The sequence below is a fragment of the Panthera tigris genome, chromosome B4 (assembly GCF_018350195.1).
Source record: "Panthera tigris isolate Pti1 chromosome B4, P.tigris_Pti1_mat1.1, whole genome shotgun sequence".
Lineage (NCBI taxonomy): Eukaryota > Metazoa > Chordata > Mammalia > Carnivora > Felidae > Panthera > Panthera tigris.
The window spans coordinates 20644429-20665962 of record NC_056666.1 but is presented as its reverse complement, the minus strand read 5'-3'; the positions used below and the strand labels follow the sequence as shown (position 1 = coordinate 20665962).

The following is a 21534-nucleotide window of genomic DNA, read 5'->3' as shown; positions in this document are numbered from 1 at the left end:
CTCCAGAAGGAAAAAATAAATGTATTTATTTAGCACACTAATTGAGAAATTATTAGGCAAACACCTCAGGAACACTGATTTCTTTGAACTGTATTGCTTTTTAAATTACTTTGCAAACACCACTTTTAAATCACTGTTTCTAAGCCCTACAAAAAGTTCCATTTTGTTTCATTTAAAAAAAAAAAAAGAAAGTCATGATCATCATTTCTTTGCACTTAGGTGGCTGTGTTTCTCCATTTAAAGAGAGGAGGGTTTTCTTGCATCTGGCTCTAACATGTATCATCATCTCTTCAAAACCTTTTTTTTTTAATAAAGCAGGTGAAAAATACATTTAGAATTTGGCCACCACTTATGTTAATCTTATGTTGTAATAATCAGTCACCCCCAATTTTTCATAATTTGGTAAAATTATAGTAAAAGCAAATATGGTGTTGCAAAATTGCCAGAGCTGGTTATCTACTGACTCTACTCCAGTATGATTTGAGGAACGTCACTTCCAAAGTAAAATAAACTTCTCCTAGTTTTGGTCTAGCCCAGCTACTCCACTGCTTACTTAGTTATCTACTGCTGTGTAACAAATCACACCAGCTTAGCCGCTTAAAGGAGAAACATCTACTGTGTCCTAGTTTCTGTAGGTGGGGAATCAGGGAGTGGCATAACGGGGCGGTTCGGGCTGAGGCCTTTCACCGGGCTGCCGTCGGTCAAGAAGTCAGCTAGGCCTCCGATTATTCGGGGCTTGATTGGGTCTAGAGGATCTGCTTCTAAGCACACTCGTGGGGAGGTTGGAAGAAGCCTTCATCGGTTCCTCCCCATTTCTGGGGCCTTTCCAGAGGCTGCTTAGGAGGAGGCCTCTCCCAGAGCGAACGATCCAAAAGGGAGAATCCAAGACAAAATGGCAGTAGCCTTTCATGCTCTGACCGTCACTTCTGCTATGGCTCACTGGCAAAATGTGGGAGGAGGCAACGCAAGGAGGTGAACAGGAGGAGGTGGGCATCATGGAGGGCTGGGGGTGGGGGGCCTCATGGAGGCTGGATTTATTCCTCATCAGTGCATCTGAGAGAGACGACATCCCCCCATCGGGAACAAGGCTCATGATAACTAGGATTCCGAGCTGAGAGACAGACCTCTCCCATTGGAGGTGGGAGGGAGAGAAAGGTGCAGAGGGAATTTGCATGTTATTATGAAAAGGTCTAATATATGATTTTTCTTTATCTTCCCCACCGCACAGACGATATTTTTCCCACTCGCGTTACTTCCACACCACTTCTTTCCAATCTTCAGAGCCACTGGTCTAAACTGTACACATGGGTTGAGCGTTTGAGAGATGAAGGGTTAACATACATACACATGCTTTGAAGGTTAAATAATTCTGGCTCCTTTAAAAAAGTCAAGTGAGTCAAATAAGCCATTGATCTGGAGTTAATGGTGCCGTAGAAAGAAATTACAATCAGCTGGGATGGATGGCACACTCACAGGGCTCCAACATAACCAGCAGCTTCAAAATAAGGCAAGGAAAAGGACTGGAGACAAGAGAAAGAGAACGTGGGAAACAAGACAGACTCGGGTATGGCCTTGGAAGTTAATAGGTAACATAAGATTTAAAGCAATTTTTAAAACCCCCATGTTGGCAATTTTTAGTGTTTGACTTATAACTACTTCACAGCTAGGACTCAGCCGAGTGGAAGAAGGCAAAAACTCCATACAGAGGGGGTTTGCAGTGCTCTGTCCGTGAAGAAACTGATCTTAAGTTACTTAGATATTTTACAAAATACACTTTTTGTGTCTAGCAATGGATTCATTTGTTTCCCAGCCGTTGGATAGGTAGGTACTATTGCACGCATGGTCGTAGTTTCACTCTGCCTACAATTTTGCCTCCTGCATCACCAAGAGAAAACTGACACGGAAAGTGTGCATCTTGTTATCCAGACTCCACTGGCGTTCTTTCTTTGCTCCAGCCCAGTTTTAGGTAAGCGCCTGCCTTCGAGGAGCTGGGGCTGACAGAGGAGGCCAGAGAGCAAAGGGCTGCTGGGGTGCTGGTGGACTCTCTCCAAGAACACGCAAAGAGGAGACAGCAGAGGGACACAAACGACATCCTGGGTGATTAGAAGGTTGCCTAGATGCTTTTGTGAAAGTGGTCCCTGGTCCGTAGCTCTTGGCGTGGCTCCCTCTGGGTGGTTCCTAGAAGCTGCCCGTGGGTGCCCACTGGTCACTTTTACTCCTGAGGATCGATGCAGCCCAGCACTTTTTTTTTTTTTTTAATTTTTTTTTAATTTTTTTTTTTTAACGTTTATTTATTTTTGAGACAGAGAGACAGAGCATGAACGGGGGAGGGGCAGACAGAGAGGGAGACACAGAACCGGAAGTAGGCTCCAGGCTCTGAGCCATCAGCCCAGAGCCCGACGCGGGGCTCGAACTCACGAACCGCGAGATCGTGACCTGAGCCGAAGTCGGACGCTCAACCGACTGAGCCACTCAGGCGCCCCAGCCCAGCACTTTTAATCAATGCATAATACCCCACTGAGGAAATACATGCCATAATTTACTTAACTATCCCCCTGCTTTGGGACATTCGTTCTGCTTGATTTGGGTTTGGGTTGGGGCCATTACAAAGCACAGTGTGGTGAACCCCTCTTTGTGCATTAAGCTTACGGATTGGTTATCTATCGCTGTGTAACAAATGACCCAAACTCAACAGCTTCAAACAACATCATCCGCTATGCCCCATTCTCTGTGGGTCAGGAATCCAGAAGCAGCCTAGCCGAGTGGTTATGGCTCCAAGTTACTCAGAAAGTTGCCGCCACTCTGTCAGCTGGGGTCACAGTCATTTGAGGGCACAGCTGAGGGACGGTCCGCTTCCGAGCTCACCCAGCGGAGCGTGTTTTTGGGGAAGCTCCAGCTTCTAGCGGGTTGTTGGAGACCTCAGCTCCTCACCATGTGGCCCTTTCCCGAGGCTGGCTGTCCAAGTGTCTTTGTGTCACAGCAGCTGGCTTTCCCCGGAACAATGGGATACAGAAAGGGAGAGAGACCCTGGAAAGAAGCCTCAATCTTTTATAGCTGGTCAGCTATTCTCGGAAGTAACCTACCATCACTTCCACCATATCCCAGTGGTCACACAGACCCATCCCACAGACCCATCTCCCAGCAGGAGAGAACTACACAAGGGTGTATCAGGACCCACGGCCTCTGAGGGGCATCTTGGAGGCTGGCTACCACTGGTCACACGTACGTCTAGAATTCCACAGGATATACAAACACACATGCATGCATAGGTATGTGCGTTCATGTGTGTATTTACCTATGAGAGTGGCCCAGGGGTGCAATTACTGGGGGGAAGAGTGTTGACATTTTTTCGGGTTCTTGGTATTTTTGGCTTCACCACGTGAAACTGCTGTTTTTGTTCCGTCAGCACCAATTGAATATAGGCAATTTCATCCAGGTCAACCTCATACAAGCCAACCTCGAATGCACCGCAATCTTGTTTATTTTACAGGTATATGTCTCCACCACCCTGTCTCACCGTGTGGGAGACTGGCAGTCTGGCCACTCATTTTATAAAGTGCATTGTAGTCCCTTACATCGAGCAAGTGACTGCTCAAAGTCGAATCATCATTTACTTCTCCCCAAGTGGTATTTTTAGTTCCAAATTCCTAACTTACTGCATACTACAGTTTAGTTACACTGGTTAAAAAACATGAAAATTATGGATGACTTTTTCAGACCACATGTGGCATTGCCACTATATTGCCTTTTAACAACCACAAAGCAGAGGCACGCTAATTCTAAGTCAGCACTGTCCAACAGGAATGCGGACCATGTATATAATTTAAAATTTTCTAGTAGCCACATTTAAAAAGCAAAAAAAGAAGTAGGTGAAATTAATTTTAAAGAAATACATTATTTAACCCAATATATCCAAAACATTATCATTTCAACATGTGGTCAGCATTTTAAAACTTTAACAAGATATTTCACATTGTTGTTTTTTTTTTTCCATATCAAGTCTTGGAAATCTAGTGTGTATTTTGCACTTACGATACATCTCAGTTCAACTACTAAATTTTCACTAGAAATACTCGATCTGGGGGCGCCTGGGTGGCTCAGTCCGTTAAGCGGCCGACTTCGGCTCAGGTCATGATCTCACAGTCCGTGAGTTCAAGCCCCGCGTCGGGCTCTGTGCTGACAGCTCAGAGCCTGGAGCCTGTTTCAGATTCTGTCTCCCTCTCTCTGACCCTCCCCCATTCATGCTCTGTCTCTCTCTGTCTCAAAAATAAATAAACATTAAAAAAAAAAAAAAGAAAGAAATACTCGATCTGTATTTAGATTTCAAAAAGTTTATGGACGAAAAAGTAGATTTATATACCCAAGTTGTTTCAGTCATGCCTAAAATATTCCCAGTACTTGAACTGGTTATCAATTTTTTTTTTAAATTTTTTTTTTCAACGTTTTTTATTTATTGTTGGGACAGAGAGAGACAGAGCATGAACGGGGGAGGGGCAGAGAGAGAGGGAGACACAGAATCGGAAACAGGCTCCGAGCCATCAGCCCAGAGCCTGACGCGGGGCTCGAACTCACGGACCGCGAGATCGTGACCTGGCTGAAGTCGGACGCTTAACCGACTGCGCCACCCAGGCGCCCCTGGTTATCAATTTTTTAATTTACATTAATTAGAAGTAGATAAAAATTTAGTTCCTCAGATGCCCTAGCCACAATTCAAGTATGCAATAGTAGCCCGTGACTAGTGCACTACCATATTGGTAAACCTGTAGTTTAAAATCAAAGGATGGGGCGCCTGGGAGGCTCAGTCAGTTAAACATCTGACTTTGGCTCAGGCCGTGATCTCATGGTTTGTGAGTTTGAGCCCTGCATTGGGCTTTGCACTGACAGCATGGAGCCTGCTTGGGATTCTCTCTCTCCCTCTCTCTCTGCTCCTCCCCTGCTCACACACACACACACACACACACACACACACACACACACACACGATCTCCCTCTCTCTCTCTTTCTCTCAAAATAAATAAACTTAAAAATCAAGTCAAATCAAAGGAGATATAGAGAAATGGCCAGTAATAGAATTATCACACAAATAGTTAAACAACTGCAGTTAATAGCTTTCCAAGGCCAGAGGTCCTATCTCGCGCAAAATGCTTTGGTGCAATTAACTTATACTACGTCTTTATAGCAAGCTGCTTCATTTATCTAAAGGCACAGATGAGAGCAAAGTGGGCTAAAAAGTTAACTGTGCAAAATCAGCCAGACAACATGGTAATTATACAGTAACTATTTTCCCTGTAGACAATGGATTTTAAAATTTATGGTAAGATAAGATAATGAACATGACTTATTCAAAGTAGAACTTTTTTTTTTTTTTAAAGTAGGCTTCACATCCAGCACAGAGCTGAATGTGGGGCTTGAACCCACCACCCTGAGATCAAGGATCAGATACTTAACTGACTGAGCCACCCAGGTGCCCCTCAAAGTACAATTCTTATGCTAACAAAGCTCTGAGCCTTTAATAAGTGAACTCGTGTAGATGTTTGTGAAATGCTTAATTGCAGTACTTGCAAATATCAAATACACTATGACTAATGTACTTCTAGAAATTCAAATGTAAATAAAAGAGTGTTTTTACCCTCAATATCTAAACGGTGTTAGAAGGTTTCATACACTAGTGATTGGAAAATAAACCAAGTTCGAAAAACAATTTTGTTCAAACCCAAAAAATAAGTTCTGATATACTGTTCAAACTGGTAAGATACAAATACCCTTCTCTCTATCCACTCAGCACGCAATTTCATGACATTTCTTTTGCAGGTATTTGCAACCGATAGAAAACAAAGCCTCAGACTAAAAGAATATTAGGTGGAATCAGGTAGAGGAAGTATTCTGGTGGGTAGAGGGCTTTCCTTTCTCCTGAAACTGTACTATCAATGTTACCTTTTTCTTATTTCTATGCCCAAAGTCTGTCCAGTGCTTATCTGGATGTAACAATGTTCTTAAGAAGGATATAAACATTGCCCTTTCTGCAATGGTACAAAAAGCATAACTTGTAATTCTTTTCCTTGGTCCAACTTAGAATCACCCAGTGTGTTATCTGTACTCTTAAGACCGTATTGTACATGGTCAGCTGTCTGCATGACCTTTATGCTCATCTATATCAATATTTCTATCTTATCATAAGCTCCTACAGGTAAGATATTAGCTGACTTACTTTACTTTGTATAGTCAGGAAGACGTGCTAACATTCCACATAAGTGACTCAGATACTTTTCGATGATTATAGTGATGGTGATAAAGAAATTGTTCGCTAGCCTCATATATGAAGTTATAGGTCTCAGTGACTCAGGAATCTGAGATTACAGAATTATATGGTATTGTTCTATATTCTGAATTCTTAAAAAAAACACACAAAAAAATCTCAGAAGGTTTTATCAACCAAGAGTTTATAACTTTAAAAATTTAAATAAAAATACAGGACCTATTTTTTCACAACCTATTTTTTCTTTTACTAGCACACACACTAACCCTAGAAATGACTAACAAATTAGGTAACTACTGAGTAAACTTATAATTAAAGTGTTACTTTAACACATTTGGCCTCCGTGCCAAAAGAAAATACACAAGACATTTGTTTTTGCTTTGTCTTTTTTCACGACCACTTAAATAAATAGAAAAGTTATTTGTGGAAATCAATGTTAGGATCAAAATAGTTGTAACATGTAATGCATATAATCCCATATACATCATTTGCCTCCATGCACATATGTTCCTCAACCCCTCCAAGATAAAATAAGCTGTAAAAAGCAAAAGTACAGAAATCAACATTATTATCTACAAGCATTAGTAAAGACAGTTGTCTATAGGGTTTTTAAAATAACTTTTAAAAATTTAAATCCAACGTAGTTTACATACAGTGTAATAATGGTTTCAGGAGAATTTAGTGAGCCATCACTTACGTATAACCCCCAGTGCTCATCCCAGCAAGTGCCCTCCTTCATGCCCATCACCCATTTACCCATCCCTCCACCCAACAACCCCGCCAGCGGCCCTCAGTTTGTTCTCTGTATTTAAGAGTCTCTTATCGTTTGCCTCCCTCTGTTTTTATCTTATTTTTTCTGCCTTTCTCTATACTCATCTGTTGTGTTTCTTAATAAGTCAGAGAAAGACACAGAACATAAAATAATTTTTAGTTACCAGGCTTTAGTCCCCTTCGCCCCACCCCCCCTCACGGTACAAAGTCCCCAGTTGTCTCAGAGATGTGTCCCTAACGTGGATTTTTCAAAGGTAAATTACCGCTGCCTGAGCCTGTTCCACAGGATTTAGCCTACGGGTATTTACAGAAGGGTGACATGAGCGGCATTTGCAAAAATTTTCGATTTTTAAAATTCTTTTCTCTCTTTATCATTTCGTCATTCTGCACGAGACGGAAAAGAATCAGGCTGGCCAGCTTGGTCTGGATTCCTCCCTCATATCATCTGCTTAGCAAATAGGGGATGATCTACTAAATGTTTCTGTAGTGCCCGATCCAGCCAGTTCCTGTCAGCGCTGCTCCTCTGGCCCCCGCGGTCCCCTCCCCTGACGGCCACTGAGCTGGCATGGAAATCTGTCATCTGATTTAGCCCTACGGACATCAGTCAAGTCTATCGGAGAAAGAGGAGTCACACATGTGGAAACCAGCCATCGGGGGATTAAAAACAGAGGTATCTGGCAAGACTTTCAGATCCAACAAGGAGCTGACAATGAAGAGTGACGGGCTCTCATACGCTTCCTCACACGATAAACAGGAAGAATCTCTGAAAGGTTTTGAGTAATTGCCACGCTGTTCCGCCATCGATTGCTGTCTGGCCAGAATAAATCCTTCACCTCTCTCCTTCAGTTGCCTCATCTAGATAATTTAGGCATTTATGTGAATCCTTCCAGTGTTCTAGAACACCTACCCAAATGTACTCTGTGCCTCTTGGCCAGGCCTGAGAACCAAGTTTGCTCCAAGATGGCGGGAGTTTACGGGAGACGGCCTACGTATCTAAAGCTCCCCAAATAAACACTTACCGCTTACTTTTGAGCCCAAATGGGGAAAACCACTCCTATAAAACGCTTGCAGGGCTCCTCCTTCCTGACACTTGCAGCCAGGCTGTTGCTCTCACCTCGGTCCCACGTGCCACCCTCACTGCTGCCACACCCTGGACACGAGGTCACGGGAAGCTCTCCTCCACGAAGCTGCTGAACAGTGAGGAGGCCAGAGAGAGGCCGCCAGGGGGGAGCAGGGAAGCGGGGCCTGCCCGAGGGCCTGCGGGGAGCATGGCCAAGTGCCCTTTTGGGCCCTTCCGTGTAGAAGCCCTGCCCCTCAAGAGACCCGTGGTTCTTTCCTCCTCCCCCCTCACGCTCCCCGTCCACACAGGCCGTGGGCCCCACTCCTTGTATCTCCCAAAGCAAGACTAGTCCTTGGAAACAGCGAGAGGGTGACGCCGTTGGGGAAAATGTGTTAACGGAACAGTGCTGCAGAGTGGGAGAAACTGGCAAGAAGGAAGAAGAACCAATCTGAGAAGAATTTACCTCAGCTTTTACTAAAAGGCAGGAAAAAATATAAAGAAATAACTTATCTTCAAAGTGAGAGGCACATGCATGTATCAGGTGTATTCAATAACTGGGGATTCAACCACAGAAATTTAATGACAGGATTTATACAGAAATAAAAACGAAAACACCATTTCAGGTTGTTCATCCCAGTTCCCTTTGAATTATCTGTAAAATGCTTCCAAATCTACATATAGAAGTCGCTTTCGGAAATTGTATTTTTCAATTTGAAAAAGTCAGATGATGCCTGTTTGACTAATTGTGTGCTTACTTTCTTTTTGTTTCCTAGACACAAAGCGTTTTCCTTCTATTGCCCTTAAAGGTACACTTTGTTTCTCTTGTGTCTCCATGTAAGGTGTGTATTTCCTGAACTGCCTAATAAAACATTTTACCGCTAATACTAAGAAGAAAACACTGAATGAACGCCCTCCCATCAATCTAACATATTCTATTTTTAGGAGATCATTGAAAAAGAAATCAGGTTATTTAGAGGTACCCATCTATTTTCACTGATTCAGGATGTGAATGATGACTTATTTTATTGCCTACTGGGTAACAATTCCCTTTCCTTCTGAGAAATCTATGCAGTAATCTCTTCTGGGAGCTTCTGGGTCCCAGGCCCCTAACTACTGTGAAATACTGAAATTATAGTGGGAATGCCATGTGGGAGCCAGATTGTAGCAAGAAATTGGAATGGAATCCCTAAGACAGATCCCATTTATGAACTATAATCGTTTAGCCTCAGACTCAACAAAAGGGAGAGATGAAAAGGTTGTCTATAGGCACCTGCCTGAGAGTATATCTGTCTGACTGTCCCTCAAAGCTCCTTTGTATCACGTTTTCAGATACTCATGTTAGAAGCCGTTTGCCGTAAGTTCCTCTGAACAAACAAAACAAAACAATAAAAAACAAAAAACACGACATAAAACAAAAAACAAAACCCCAAACCTAAATATATGCATATAGTTTCCCCATGATAACCAGCTTCTAATTTAAAACACTGCCTTAGTTTCTTCAGTCAACATACATTAAAAAATAGTCCTAATGAGAATCTATTTGGAAAACCAAAATCCATATATGGGGAGGAAATAATTTTAATACACGAATTCAGAATCATTTTAAGCATGACAATAGTTTTTCTTTCTTATTTTTGTATAATTTTCTTTCCTTTTTCTAATAGTGTCAGCATTTTAAGAACCAAATTAAACATCACCATGGGAGAGCCTCTTCCTGTTTCTGTTTTGAATTTCTTCTCCGCTGCTCTTTTAAGAAATATTTAGTGAAGCTGTTTACGGGCAGCGGCTAATACGGGCTTTGGAGTCAGACAGATGTAGACTCAAATTCTGGTTCCACAATTACCATCACTTCAGGTATCCTTTCTAAGTCATATTTTCTTCCTCTGTCTAACAGGGAAAGTAACACCTACCCTAGGGGTAGCTGTAATCAAAACAAGATAATGTATCTGGAGCACACTGCACAGAGCCGGGCACACAGTAATTACTCAATAAGTGGTAGCCATTATTTTATGCATGCATACACATTGAAAAATCTAGAAAACAAAGAAAACGTACCTTGAATCCTATCACCCTAGTAACACAACCATGTATTTCTTTGTAATTTATGTCCACATAAAAACTTACTTTTATATGATTATAACTGCAGTACATAACTTTATAGCTTTTTTACATTACAATCATGTTTCCATGTTACCATGTAGGATTCATAATTACCTTTTTAATTTGCCAAATGAAATTCCATTAGGTAAACTACCATAATTTAACCACTAAATTCCTGCCAAATATTTGAGGTTTTTTGATATTACAAATACTACTACAATAACATTAACACGAATATAACTTTTGCATTCTGTGGAATTCTTTCCTTAGGATGAATTCCCAAAGCAGGCTTTTTAGAGTAACCACAAACTCTTTCATGGCTTAGATTAATCTTGCCAAACTGCTTTGCACAGGTTTATACAATTCATAGTATCTCCAGCAATGGGCATAACCGTCATCTCCTCTCCAACCTTCAGTATTAATACTAATATCTTAGATTTATTGGATATTTACCATGTGCCAAGTACTGGCCCAAGTGTTTTGCGTATATTATCTCATTGTGCTCACAACAGATCTCTGAAGTACCTACTTTTAGGTGCCCTCTTCTGCAGATGAGGAAGTTAAGGTTCAGAAAATTTGAAAGCCATGTCCAAGGTCATGCAGAAACTAAATGGTGGATCTTGGACTCAAACTCAGATCCTGTCTAATGCCACAGTGCTCTTGACCGTTTGGCTGTAATTCTGATTTACTCTTTTCCCCTCCCTAAGTAATAATAACTGGGAAAAGACATTTTCATTGATGTTTTAATATGCAGTTCTTTGACTACTAGAGAAGTTGGTCATTTTTACATATGTTTAAGACTGTGTTTTCTTGTTGTATTATTTGTTCATATTATTTGGCATCTTCTGGAAAGTGGTGGGGGCAATTTTATTCCCCATATAATCTTCACCCATCGGGTCTGTCAGCATAAACTTCACACAAGAGGTCCAGGCCCCTTCTTGATGATGTCATTAAGCTGTCAGTCTATGAGAGAAAGTACTTCTCTTTCCCCTCCTTCCTGCCCAGTATGGGCTCAATACACATATGTTCTAGAAAGTTATCATGTCCATATCTTTTCAACATCACTCATTCACACAACGTGTCTCCCGCCTAGTTTGGAGCACCCCATCATCAGAGAGAGAAAAGATCCAAAAATCCCCTGAAGGATGACAAACTAAAATTTTTTCACTGAACCAATTTGCCAGGGTCTTTGAGAATCTGTCAATCTCTCACTCTCCTCATTCCCCACTCCCTCTTTCCATGCTCACACTGCTCTTCAGCTGACTGAAGTAAAGACTGAAATGGGTAGGTTTTTTGTGAGTTTATGATCTAAACAACTTGGCCATCATTCAAAACCTATCTCCCATAACGTACGGAAACATCATTAAAACTGCAAAACCCGATTTCCCTAAAAAAAAAATCTAAATGTTAGTAATCCTGTTTTCAAATATGCTCCGTTACCTGCATTATGTCTTGCGATGTAACCCAGTGCCCAGGCTGCAGCTTCCTTGACTCCAGGGTCAAAATCTTCCAGGCATATCACCAGTGTATCCAGGGCTCCGCAATCCACGATCGCCTGAGCTAGTTGAGGAGAATGCTTCCCCACTGCTCGTAGCACAAAGGCGGCTGCTTTCTTGTAAAAACGCTACGATGATAAAACAGACAAAACTCAGAGTGAATGAAGCGCTTATTAAACCAAAAGTTAAAATAGACGAAAACCAACATAAAAATGACATTAAATAAAGCTCAACAGCTTTTGAATACAACAGATAAAAAACATCCTGCAAAGTCACTTTTTTGGTGTTCCCCGATTGCTTTTTGTTCAGTGCCAAACTGAAACAACGTTAAGTCTTAAATTTCGTTTCAAATGTTTTATTCTGCAACATGCATTTGGAAATTGTATAAAAGAAAACATAAACATTGTATTTCCTACAAATGCCTAAAATGATGAGATTTTCTGTATCTGCATTACACTGAAAAGTAGTTGTTTGACCCAGGGGAACTCTTAGATTGTTAGCATGTGCAACAAAAATGTCCGCTGACAAATTCATTTCCTTTACTTGCCCTCAGTCTCTAAGCGTGGTAGGCCTTTCATGACCTCAACTAATCTTTCTGGTGTCCCAAGTTATCCTGAAATAACAACCACGGTCTGGGACGCACTTACCAATCATCAGATAAACATAAAGGTGAAACACTCGTGATACATTTTAAAACTTTTCCTGGTAAATAAACTAGCCAAACAAGAGGATGTGTGATTTATCTCCTCTGAGAAAAAAAAAAAAAAAAAAAAAAAAATATATATATATATATATATATATATATTTTAGTGATAAATACAAATGACTTGGTATTATGTGAATTTTAAGTAATGCTTCATATTTGTAATATTTTCTATATAAAATTTTATCAGATTAAGACATCATAAAATAAAACTGAAACACAAGGCTAACGCTTTTCTTCATATAGCTAAAAAATTTAAATGTATAGGAAGTATTTGGCTGTGACACTCACTGTTGTTTCATGGTTAGCCTGACACATTAATGGTCTCTTTCTTCTATGAATAGAACCCAGGTAATCCCCTGTTTTGGATTCCAAGTTTCTATTTCTTTACGGTGACTACTGAAAGTGACCAGGTGACTACAGCACCTGTTTTGAAAGCATGCTATTTACTTAGGCTAAAAGATTAAGATAAAATAAAAATTATAGGAGAGGGAGAAAATATACCAAGTATATTTTAACATATTATCTTTCAAAAATTGGCCTATGTTGATGATATAAGAAATATGCTATGTTAATAATGATGTTTTGACTTCATATCTTTCTTTAGTTTCTTAAAGGTTAACAGAGAGAGAGATTAAAATGTGTTATAAAGTCCAACTTTATGTCAGTGACTGATTGTAAAATAGATTATAGATTACGAAATAATACATTATACTTAATTAATAGATTTATTAGGCCATCGATAGTCACTGCTAACTACAGTGCCTATAATTCACACCTTCTGATCTCATTTCCCCTTTCTCCTAATTTCCGCTTCTCCAAATTCCTCTCTCTTCTCTCCCATTCCTCACCAAAAGAGTTGCCTTAAAAAAAAAAAAAAAAAAAAAGCTACACCAGAGGACTTTGTACCTCATAAAGAAGAGATTAAACCCTGTGAGAAGTGAGTTAAAGGACTGGTAGGTGAAGTGAATACTGCTTCACATAACTCAGTTTCTCCTCACCTCTGCCCTGGCACTTTTTTGTCGCTTTACAGCTAATGCACATTCATTCGCATCTAGAAAACTTCTACTGAGGACCTTCTTTGTGGGATACCAAAACACAGACCCTGCCCCAAAAGAAGGAGCCAAGAATCCAGGAAGAACAAAGTCTAACAGTGTTCGATGACAGAAGGAACACCTGTAGGAAAAACAAAATTTCTGAGACTCCTTGTAGAGATAAGACAAGCAGGAAATGAGTCTCCAATCTCTAAAAAATAAGGCAAAAATGTGAACAATTGGGATTTAGTTTTTATTGGGATAAAATACACATATTATTTGCCATTTGAACCATTTTAAAGTGTAAAGCTCAGTGGCATTTAGCACAGTCACAGTGTTGTGCAAACATCACCATCCAGTTCCAGAATATTTTCCTCAGCCCAACAAGAAATCTCATACATGTTAAGGAGCCACTCCTCATTCCCCTGTCCCCACAGCCCCTGGCAACTGCTAATCTGCTTCTGTCTCTCTGCATTTGCATATTCTGGATATTTCCTATAAACGGAGTCATGCAATACGTAGCCTTTTGTGTCTGGCTTCCTTCTCTTAGAGCAAAGGTTTATCCATGTTATGGCCTGTATCGATACCTCATCCCTTTTTATGACTGATAATATTCCATTATATGGATGTACAACATTTTGTTTATCTAGTCATTCTTTTGTTCTAGTGAATAACGCTGCGGTAAACATTTGTGTACAAGTTTTGTTTGAACACCTGTTTTCAATTTTTTTTGGGAAATCTAACTAGGAGCAGAACTGCTGGGTCATGTGGTAATTAGGTTTAACTTGACTGCTCAGAATCGGAAGCAGGCTCCAGGCTCTGAGCCATCAGCCCAGAGCCCGACGCGGGGCTCGAACTCACGGACCGCGAGATCGTGACCTGGCTGAAGTCGGACGCTTAACCGACTGCGCCACCCAGGTGCCCCCCGATTTCTCCAAATCTTCACTGACCACTTGTTCTTTTCTTTTCCCTTTTTTAATGGCCATCCTTATAGGTAAAGTGATATCTTGCCGTGGCTCGGATTTCCATTTCCTAATGACTCATGTTACTGAGCATCCTTTCATGTTGGTTGGCTACGGTATGTCTTCTTTGGATAGATGTCTGTTCAAGTCTTTTGCCCATCTTTAAATTGGATGGTTTGTTTTGGTTATACAAATAGGAATTGAATCTTAAAAATGTGTCAAGAAATATATATCCTGGGGCACCTGGGTGGCTCAGTCTATTAAGCATCTGACTCTGGATTTTTGGCTCAGGTCATGATCTCACAGTTGTTGATTTCAGAGCCCTGCATCAAGCTCTATACTGACAGCACGGAGCCTGCTTAGGATTCTCTCTCTCTCTCTCTCTCTCTCTCTCTCTCTGCCCCTCCCCTCTTCATGTTCTCCCTCTCTCTCTCTCTCTCTCTCTGTCTCTCAAAATAAAGAAATAAACTTTAAAAAAAGAAATATATATCCTTAGGTTATAAGAAACTAACAAAATGGAATAAACATACCAAGACCCTACCTATAGAAAGATCCTTAACTATTATCAGGTGGCAGAGTACAGAACAAGATAGGAGGGAAAACATTGTGGCACTCGTGGATGACCCTGAAAAGGACTGACATGCTTGCATACTTGCTATAAAATGCTTTATCAAACCTTCCATTACACATATCCTCCTTCATTTTGTATGCTTCTGTCCCCCTGCTCCCAAGCTGTCTCTTACAGTGTCCACTAACTAGATTTCATCTGCATGTAAGGATTGCTGAAAACAACTTTCCATTTGCCTAGGGGGCCATGCACCTAAGACTGATCCTACAAATTGAAGACTCCCATACACAGAAATACTGCCTTATATACAATTCGTTTAAAAACTGTGTAATCTGTTTTCTTATATTAACAGTAATGGGAGAAAAACTGCCCATCACTTCCAAAGTAAAATACCCTAAAGGTATTATTTATGTGCAGTTCAAAGAATTGAAGGTTATATTAACGTCCTAAAATTCTAATGCCCACAAGCTTGCAACTGTGCCCAAACTAGCAGATCTTTTAAATCTAAAAAAAATACATATAACTTATTTTTTTTAAGTCTTACATTCTGTTCTGCCAATGAATAAACAAGCTGTGGAAGAATGTCGCCCTTCACGACTGCTTCTGCTAGGTCACCATTATAATTCGCCAGTCTCCCAAGAGCCAATGCAGCAGTCTGTTGAATTGTTGGGACCACATCCAGAAGAAGAGGCCTCAGCAAAGACATTACACCTGAGTTAAGTTATGAAAGAACAGAAGTCAGCAAAACTTAAATGAAAAAGCAAATATACAATTCAGCATTTGTGCAGATAAGAAAATTATGGGGAAAAAATCAGTAAAAACACACAAAAACTTTTCACTAAAAATGAATGGGATATTTAGAGGCCTCTAACTGGCCAAGACAGAAAGTAATACAACCTCCAATTATCAAAGCAGCAGCACAGCATGAAAACAAGAAAGGCTTTGGACTTAGGTTAAGAGTTTGAATCCCTGATTTGGCAAATAGTAGCTATGTGACCCAGTAGGACTGTTATGAGGAATGTAGAGAAAGACTGTGGAGTATGTAGTCTGATGCCTACCTAGCACATGGTAGGGCGGTGGGGAGGGGCGGGGGGATAGGTGTCCCCCAGCCTTTGTAAATTCTATCTTTTAGGGCTCAGTTCAGGTCCTTTCATCTCTGTGTAGTTTTCCTTTGCCCCCCCCCCCTCCCCATTCCAACTGTTGGGTCTTTTCTGTGATTTCAACTAAACTTGAATGTATTTCAGAGATTTTATCAGGATGTATCTCAGAGCCAGGAGAGCTAGGGGGACCACTTGGCTGGGGCCTCACACTCATGAGGGGATGCAAATTCAGATTTCTGATACTACTTTAAAGAAACAAATTCTTGGGGCGCCTGGGTGGTTCAGTCGGTTAAGCGGCCGACTTCGGCTCAGGTCATGATCTCGCAGTCCGTGAGTTCGAGCCCCACGTCGGGCTCTGTGCTGACAGCTCGGAGCCTGGAGCCTGTTTCGGATTCTGTGTCTCCCTCTCTCTGACCCTCCCCTGTTCATGCTCTGTCTCTCCCTGTCTCAAAAATAAATAAAACGTTAAAAAAATTAAAAAAAAAAAAGAAACAAATTCTTTGAGATAAGGAAGTATTTTGTATTACCAGCTCTCATAATATTTACTCTAGGGTTGAATACACAGTAGGTATGTCATCATCACAGCAATCACAGTAAAAGTTAGCTTGTATTTATCCAGCACTTATTATATGCACACGTTGTTTTAAGGATTTGTTTCCATTCACTGAATTCTCATAAAAAGTCTATGAAGTTGGCCCTATTAAGTATGTCTATTTTACAGATGAGGAAATGACGGCTGAGAACGGTTAAGAAATCATCACAAAACTAATAAATGGTGGAGCAAGGTTAGAAATTGAGGCTTTCTTCATTGATAATTGCTGAATAAATGTGCGCTGAAAGTTGAGGAGGTGAAGAAAGAGACATAAAAAATAATTGCATTTTGGTCATCTGCTTGGATATTCCAACTCTTCATATTACCTTTGCCTTACTGTAAAATACCCAAAATAGGTAACTGCTATTTGGGCTTTAATGACGCTGTTTTTTTTAAATTTGTTTTTACATTCATTTATTTTTGAGAAACGGAGTGAGACAAAGCGTGAGCAGGGGAGGGGCAGAGAGAGAGGGAGACACAGTATCTGAAGCAGGCTCCAAGCTCTGAGCAAGAGGTCAGCACAGAGCCTGATGCGGGGCTCGAACCCACCAACTGTGAGATCATGACCTGAGCCGAAAGTCAGACGCTCGACTGACCGAGCCACCCAGGCGCCCCGAAGCTGTTTTCATCTAAGGTTACAAGAAAGGTAATGACAGAGTTCAAACTGGAACAAAATGCCCCTTGACTTTGTAAACTTTACTTAATTTGCAGCAGGCGATTTAACTTGATTTTAATTACATCTTTTCTTTTAAAAACATACCACGGTGATCTAGAAAAGCAAATATTCTCCATATTCTTTTATAAGGTTATATATATCCAGAAACACTTGAAATAGAATAAAAGGAAAACATTCATGATAACACTTAGGATTAGCCCAAATTAAGATAAATAGTACTACCAAATAACATCGGCAGAGAATAACGGCACTGATCACAGACACATGTCATGATGTGATCCGTGACTTTTCACAGTTTCCACTTTCATTTCGTGATCACTTTTCTGGCTAGGGTGGCTTGGTGAGGTCATCCTGGATGAGACCACAGTTGCAAGTTTGAGTCCCACTCAGGCTAGTTAACTTTGCAGGCACACAGCACGTCTACTCATGCCTCGGTCATAGTTCACGTTCAACAAATCAACATGCCTATGCTCATAGCTGTTGCTAATACTACCAGCTATACTTTGGATAGAGGGGCGCCTGGGTGGCTCAGTCGGTTAAGCGTCCGACTTCGGCTCAGGTCATGATCTCTCGGGTTGTGAGTTCGAGCCCCGCGGCGGGCTCTGTGCTGACCGCTCAGAGCCTGGAGCCTGCTTCGGATTCTGTGCCTCCCTCTCTCTCTGCTCCTCCCCCGCTCATGCTGTCTCTGTCTCTCAAAAATTAATAAGCATTCATTTTAAAAAAATTATACTTTCTATAGAGGTGATTTCTGAAATACCTCACAACAAGAAGTTTAAAGTGCAGAAAAAGCATTAGGACTACCAAATGCTAACATGGGTTCTTTCTAGAAAGTTGGATTTAAAACAATTTGCTGACCTCTTCTTTGTAGTTGCTTTCCTACAGAAAGCTACACCACTTTCCATTCCCATCAGCAAAGTTCAAGGATTCAACTCTTTCTACATCCTTACCTATACTTGTTTTGTTTTTTGTTTTCAAATAATAGCCATCCTAACAGGTGTGAAGTGTGCCTCAGTGCAGTTTTGATTTTCATTTCCCTAGCACTGATGACGGTGAGTGTCTTTTTATGTGCTTAGATTGGTCATTGTACATGTTCTCTGTTGAAATGTCTATTCAAGTCATGTGCCCGTTTTTAAATTGGGTTGGTTGTAGTTGAATATAACTTGATTTTTTAATAACAAATATGCATGGTTTTCAGTAAAATAAGGCAATACTCTAAAAAAAGAGCTAAATTTGTTAACATATATTTGAGGTTTCATAATAAATACAGTAACAAGGCCAAGAGATATAAAGTGTACGTATGCTTTAGAATAGTTTTAAAAGAAAAAAAAATTAAAAAAAAAAGAATAGTTTTAAAAGAATCACAATTATGTTTCATGTTATTTTTTTCCTGATGATTCTGGTTATTTCCTTTTTTCCTCCTCCTTGGATATATATATGTGAAGGCAGTGGCTTATTGTCTTTTGAAATATAATTGGAACATCTATACTGGCTTATTCATCCTAGAGATTTTGAATGAAATCTTAGAGAACTTTGAACTTTTATGTTGAAAAATTAAAGAATGAATTCATCTATCTGGGCCTATAATATTTAATTTAGTTGTGCTTATTATTATAGTATTTAGCTACTGTACCATAAGTCTCCCCATTTCAGAAATTTTCAGTTTGTAATTTTAGCAGTAAAATATTTTACCCCCTACAGGTATTTCAGCCGCCCATATATTCAAAAGAATTGTTTGCTTTGTGTATTTTCTCCTCCGTCCTTCTACCACATCTGGCCCAGGAAAAATAAAATCAATAAACTGACACACCATTCCTTTCCTTCTATCCCTGTATTTAATATCCAAGTTAGGCTTCTATGCGGATGCCTCTGCTCTATCACTCTTTTCCCATATTCCTTGGTTCAGACAGTAGCACGATGGGACTTTTGAAAATTTTTACATCTATACACCTATAAAAGTTTAAAATATCTTTGTTTGAATAAGGTCATTTTTGTTAGAGAAAATATTGCCCCAAATTTCTAGTCCTTGAATTGCCTCTTAGTGCTTCATAATCATCAGTCCCCAGGGACATGTTTTTTAATCCCTTACGCAGGTTAAGCATGGAAACTTCGTTATTCTAATTACAGGTCTGTCCTAAAAACACAGATAGTGATGCAAGAGGAACTAAGGAAGGAGGTAATAAGGGAGGGAGAAAGGAGAAAAGAAGCACATACAACATAAAAAGAAATTTTTCCTTACCTTCCTTTCCATTAGGAATCCATGGTGATTGGTCCTTGGTGAATGAATGCATGAAAATTTAGAACGCATAAATTACAGCAGTTTGAATAATGGCTGCAATATCTGATAAGCAAGGTCTCTAGTGACAGCTAATGACCTCCCTGAGGTCTCTACTGAAGGAGCCAACAGGTACTATCTAATATTAAAAATAATTCACATATTATACTCTAATCTCTATAAAACGATTCTGTCTCCTCTATAAAAGCTGATTAAACGGTGTGAAATGTTTCTAAAATTTATAGGATAAATCTGTACAATCCCTCCCCTCCCAACTTTATCGCTTTGAGTTTCTTTTCTATTTTTCTTGTTCCAGTGCCATACTGTCTAAGCAATTAGACATTGCTTCAATACCTACATTGCAATTCCAGTTATGCGAAAACAACAACAAAGACAACTTTGCTGATTGCCCACAGTCATTGGTTCAAAACATGGACCAGGGTTTACCACCGGCAAGTGCTAGGATTACACATATGAGCAAAGACAGCTCCTCCTCTTAAGGAACTAATAATCTAGGGGAGCACATGGTAAACTAGACTCAAAATAATCACAGCTCTTTTTTTTTTTAATTCCTTTTAACACAACACAGGCCTAATGACTTTGACTTTGCACACCAATTACAGATGTAAACCGGGACGGAAATGTCAGACAAAAAAAAAAAAAAATCCCATTCTCTTATTAAATGTATATAATGTATATACATATCTGATGTGCTTTATAAAAATATTTAACATCCCAACTTTGTTCCTTTAAAAACAAGTACCTGCAAACTGGGCCTTTGGGTCCACTGTTAAGCCCTAGTAAAGATTTCTGGTTACCCTAGTTACCTCTCACCTTCTTTGTGTTGCTTTTCAATTTTTAAAAATTTTATTTTTTTATTGTGGTAAAATATACATAACAAAATTGATCATTTTAACCATTCTTAGGTGTACAATTAAGTGTTGATTAAGTACAATTGTGCAACCATCATCACTATCATTTCCAGAACTTTTTATCATCCCCTAACAAACACTCTCTAACTTCCCCTTTCCCCCTACCTCTAGGCTCCTGGTAACCTCTATTCTACTCTCTGTGTCTTATTTGACCTATTTTAGGTATCTCATATAGGTGGAACCATACAATATTTGTCATTTTCTGTCTGACTTTTTTCACATAGCATAATGCTTTCAAGGTTCGGCCATGTTGTACCATGTTTTGGAATTTCTTTCCTTTTTAAGACTGGATAATATTCCATTGGATGTATAGACCTCATTTTGTTTATCTGTGCATCTGTTGACAGATATTTGGGCTGCTTCCACCTTTTGGTTATTTGAATAATGCTATGAATGTGGATGTACAAGTTTCCATCTGAGTCTCTGCTCTCAATTCTTTTATGTGTGTGTGTGTGTGTATAGTGTGTGTTTCTGTACATATACACATATCTATCTATCTATCTATCTATCTATCTATCTATCTATCTATCTATCTAAGTACAGTTGCTAGACCAAGTGGTAACTCTATGTTTAACTTTTTGAGGAACTATCAACTGTTTTCCATGGTAACTTTCTATGCACCATTTTATATTCCTACCAACAAAGAGTTCCAGTTTTCCACATTCTCACCAACACTTGATATTTGTAATTGTTGTTGTTTATAATAACCATCCTAATGGACATGAAATGGTATCTTGCCATGGCTTGATTTGTATTTCCCAAATGAACAGTGATGTTGAGCATCTTTTCATGTGCTTATTGTCCACTTGTATGTCTTCTTTGGAGAAATGTAACCTATGTAAGCCTTTTACCCATTTTTAAGTGGATTTTGTTATTGTTGAATTGTCGGAGTTCTTTGTAGATTCTGAATATTAATCTCTTATCAGATATGTGCTTTGTAAATATTTTCTCCCATTCTATGAACTGTCTCTTCACTCTCTTGGTGTCCTTTGATGCCCTTGTTTTTTTAGAC

At 39.8% G+C, this 21534-nt stretch overlaps 1 protein-coding gene across 3 annotated transcripts in view; it reads right to left on the bottom strand.

Annotated features, from left to right (window-relative positions):
• Positions 1 to 21534, bottom strand: part of SPAG6 (sperm associated antigen 6) — a 65871-nt gene that overhangs the window by 30120 nt on the left and 14217 nt on the right. For all 3 annotated transcript variants that reach the window (XM_042991208.1, XM_042991209.1, XM_042991211.1), the window contains exons 3-4: positions 15495 to 15661; positions 11628 to 11811 (exon numbers count right to left, since the gene is read on the bottom strand). In XM_042991208.1, the coding sequence (XP_042847142.1) occupies positions 11628 to 11811; positions 15495 to 15661 (351 nt within the window). The remainder of the gene's footprint in view (positions 1 to 11627; positions 11812 to 15494; positions 15662 to 21534) is intronic.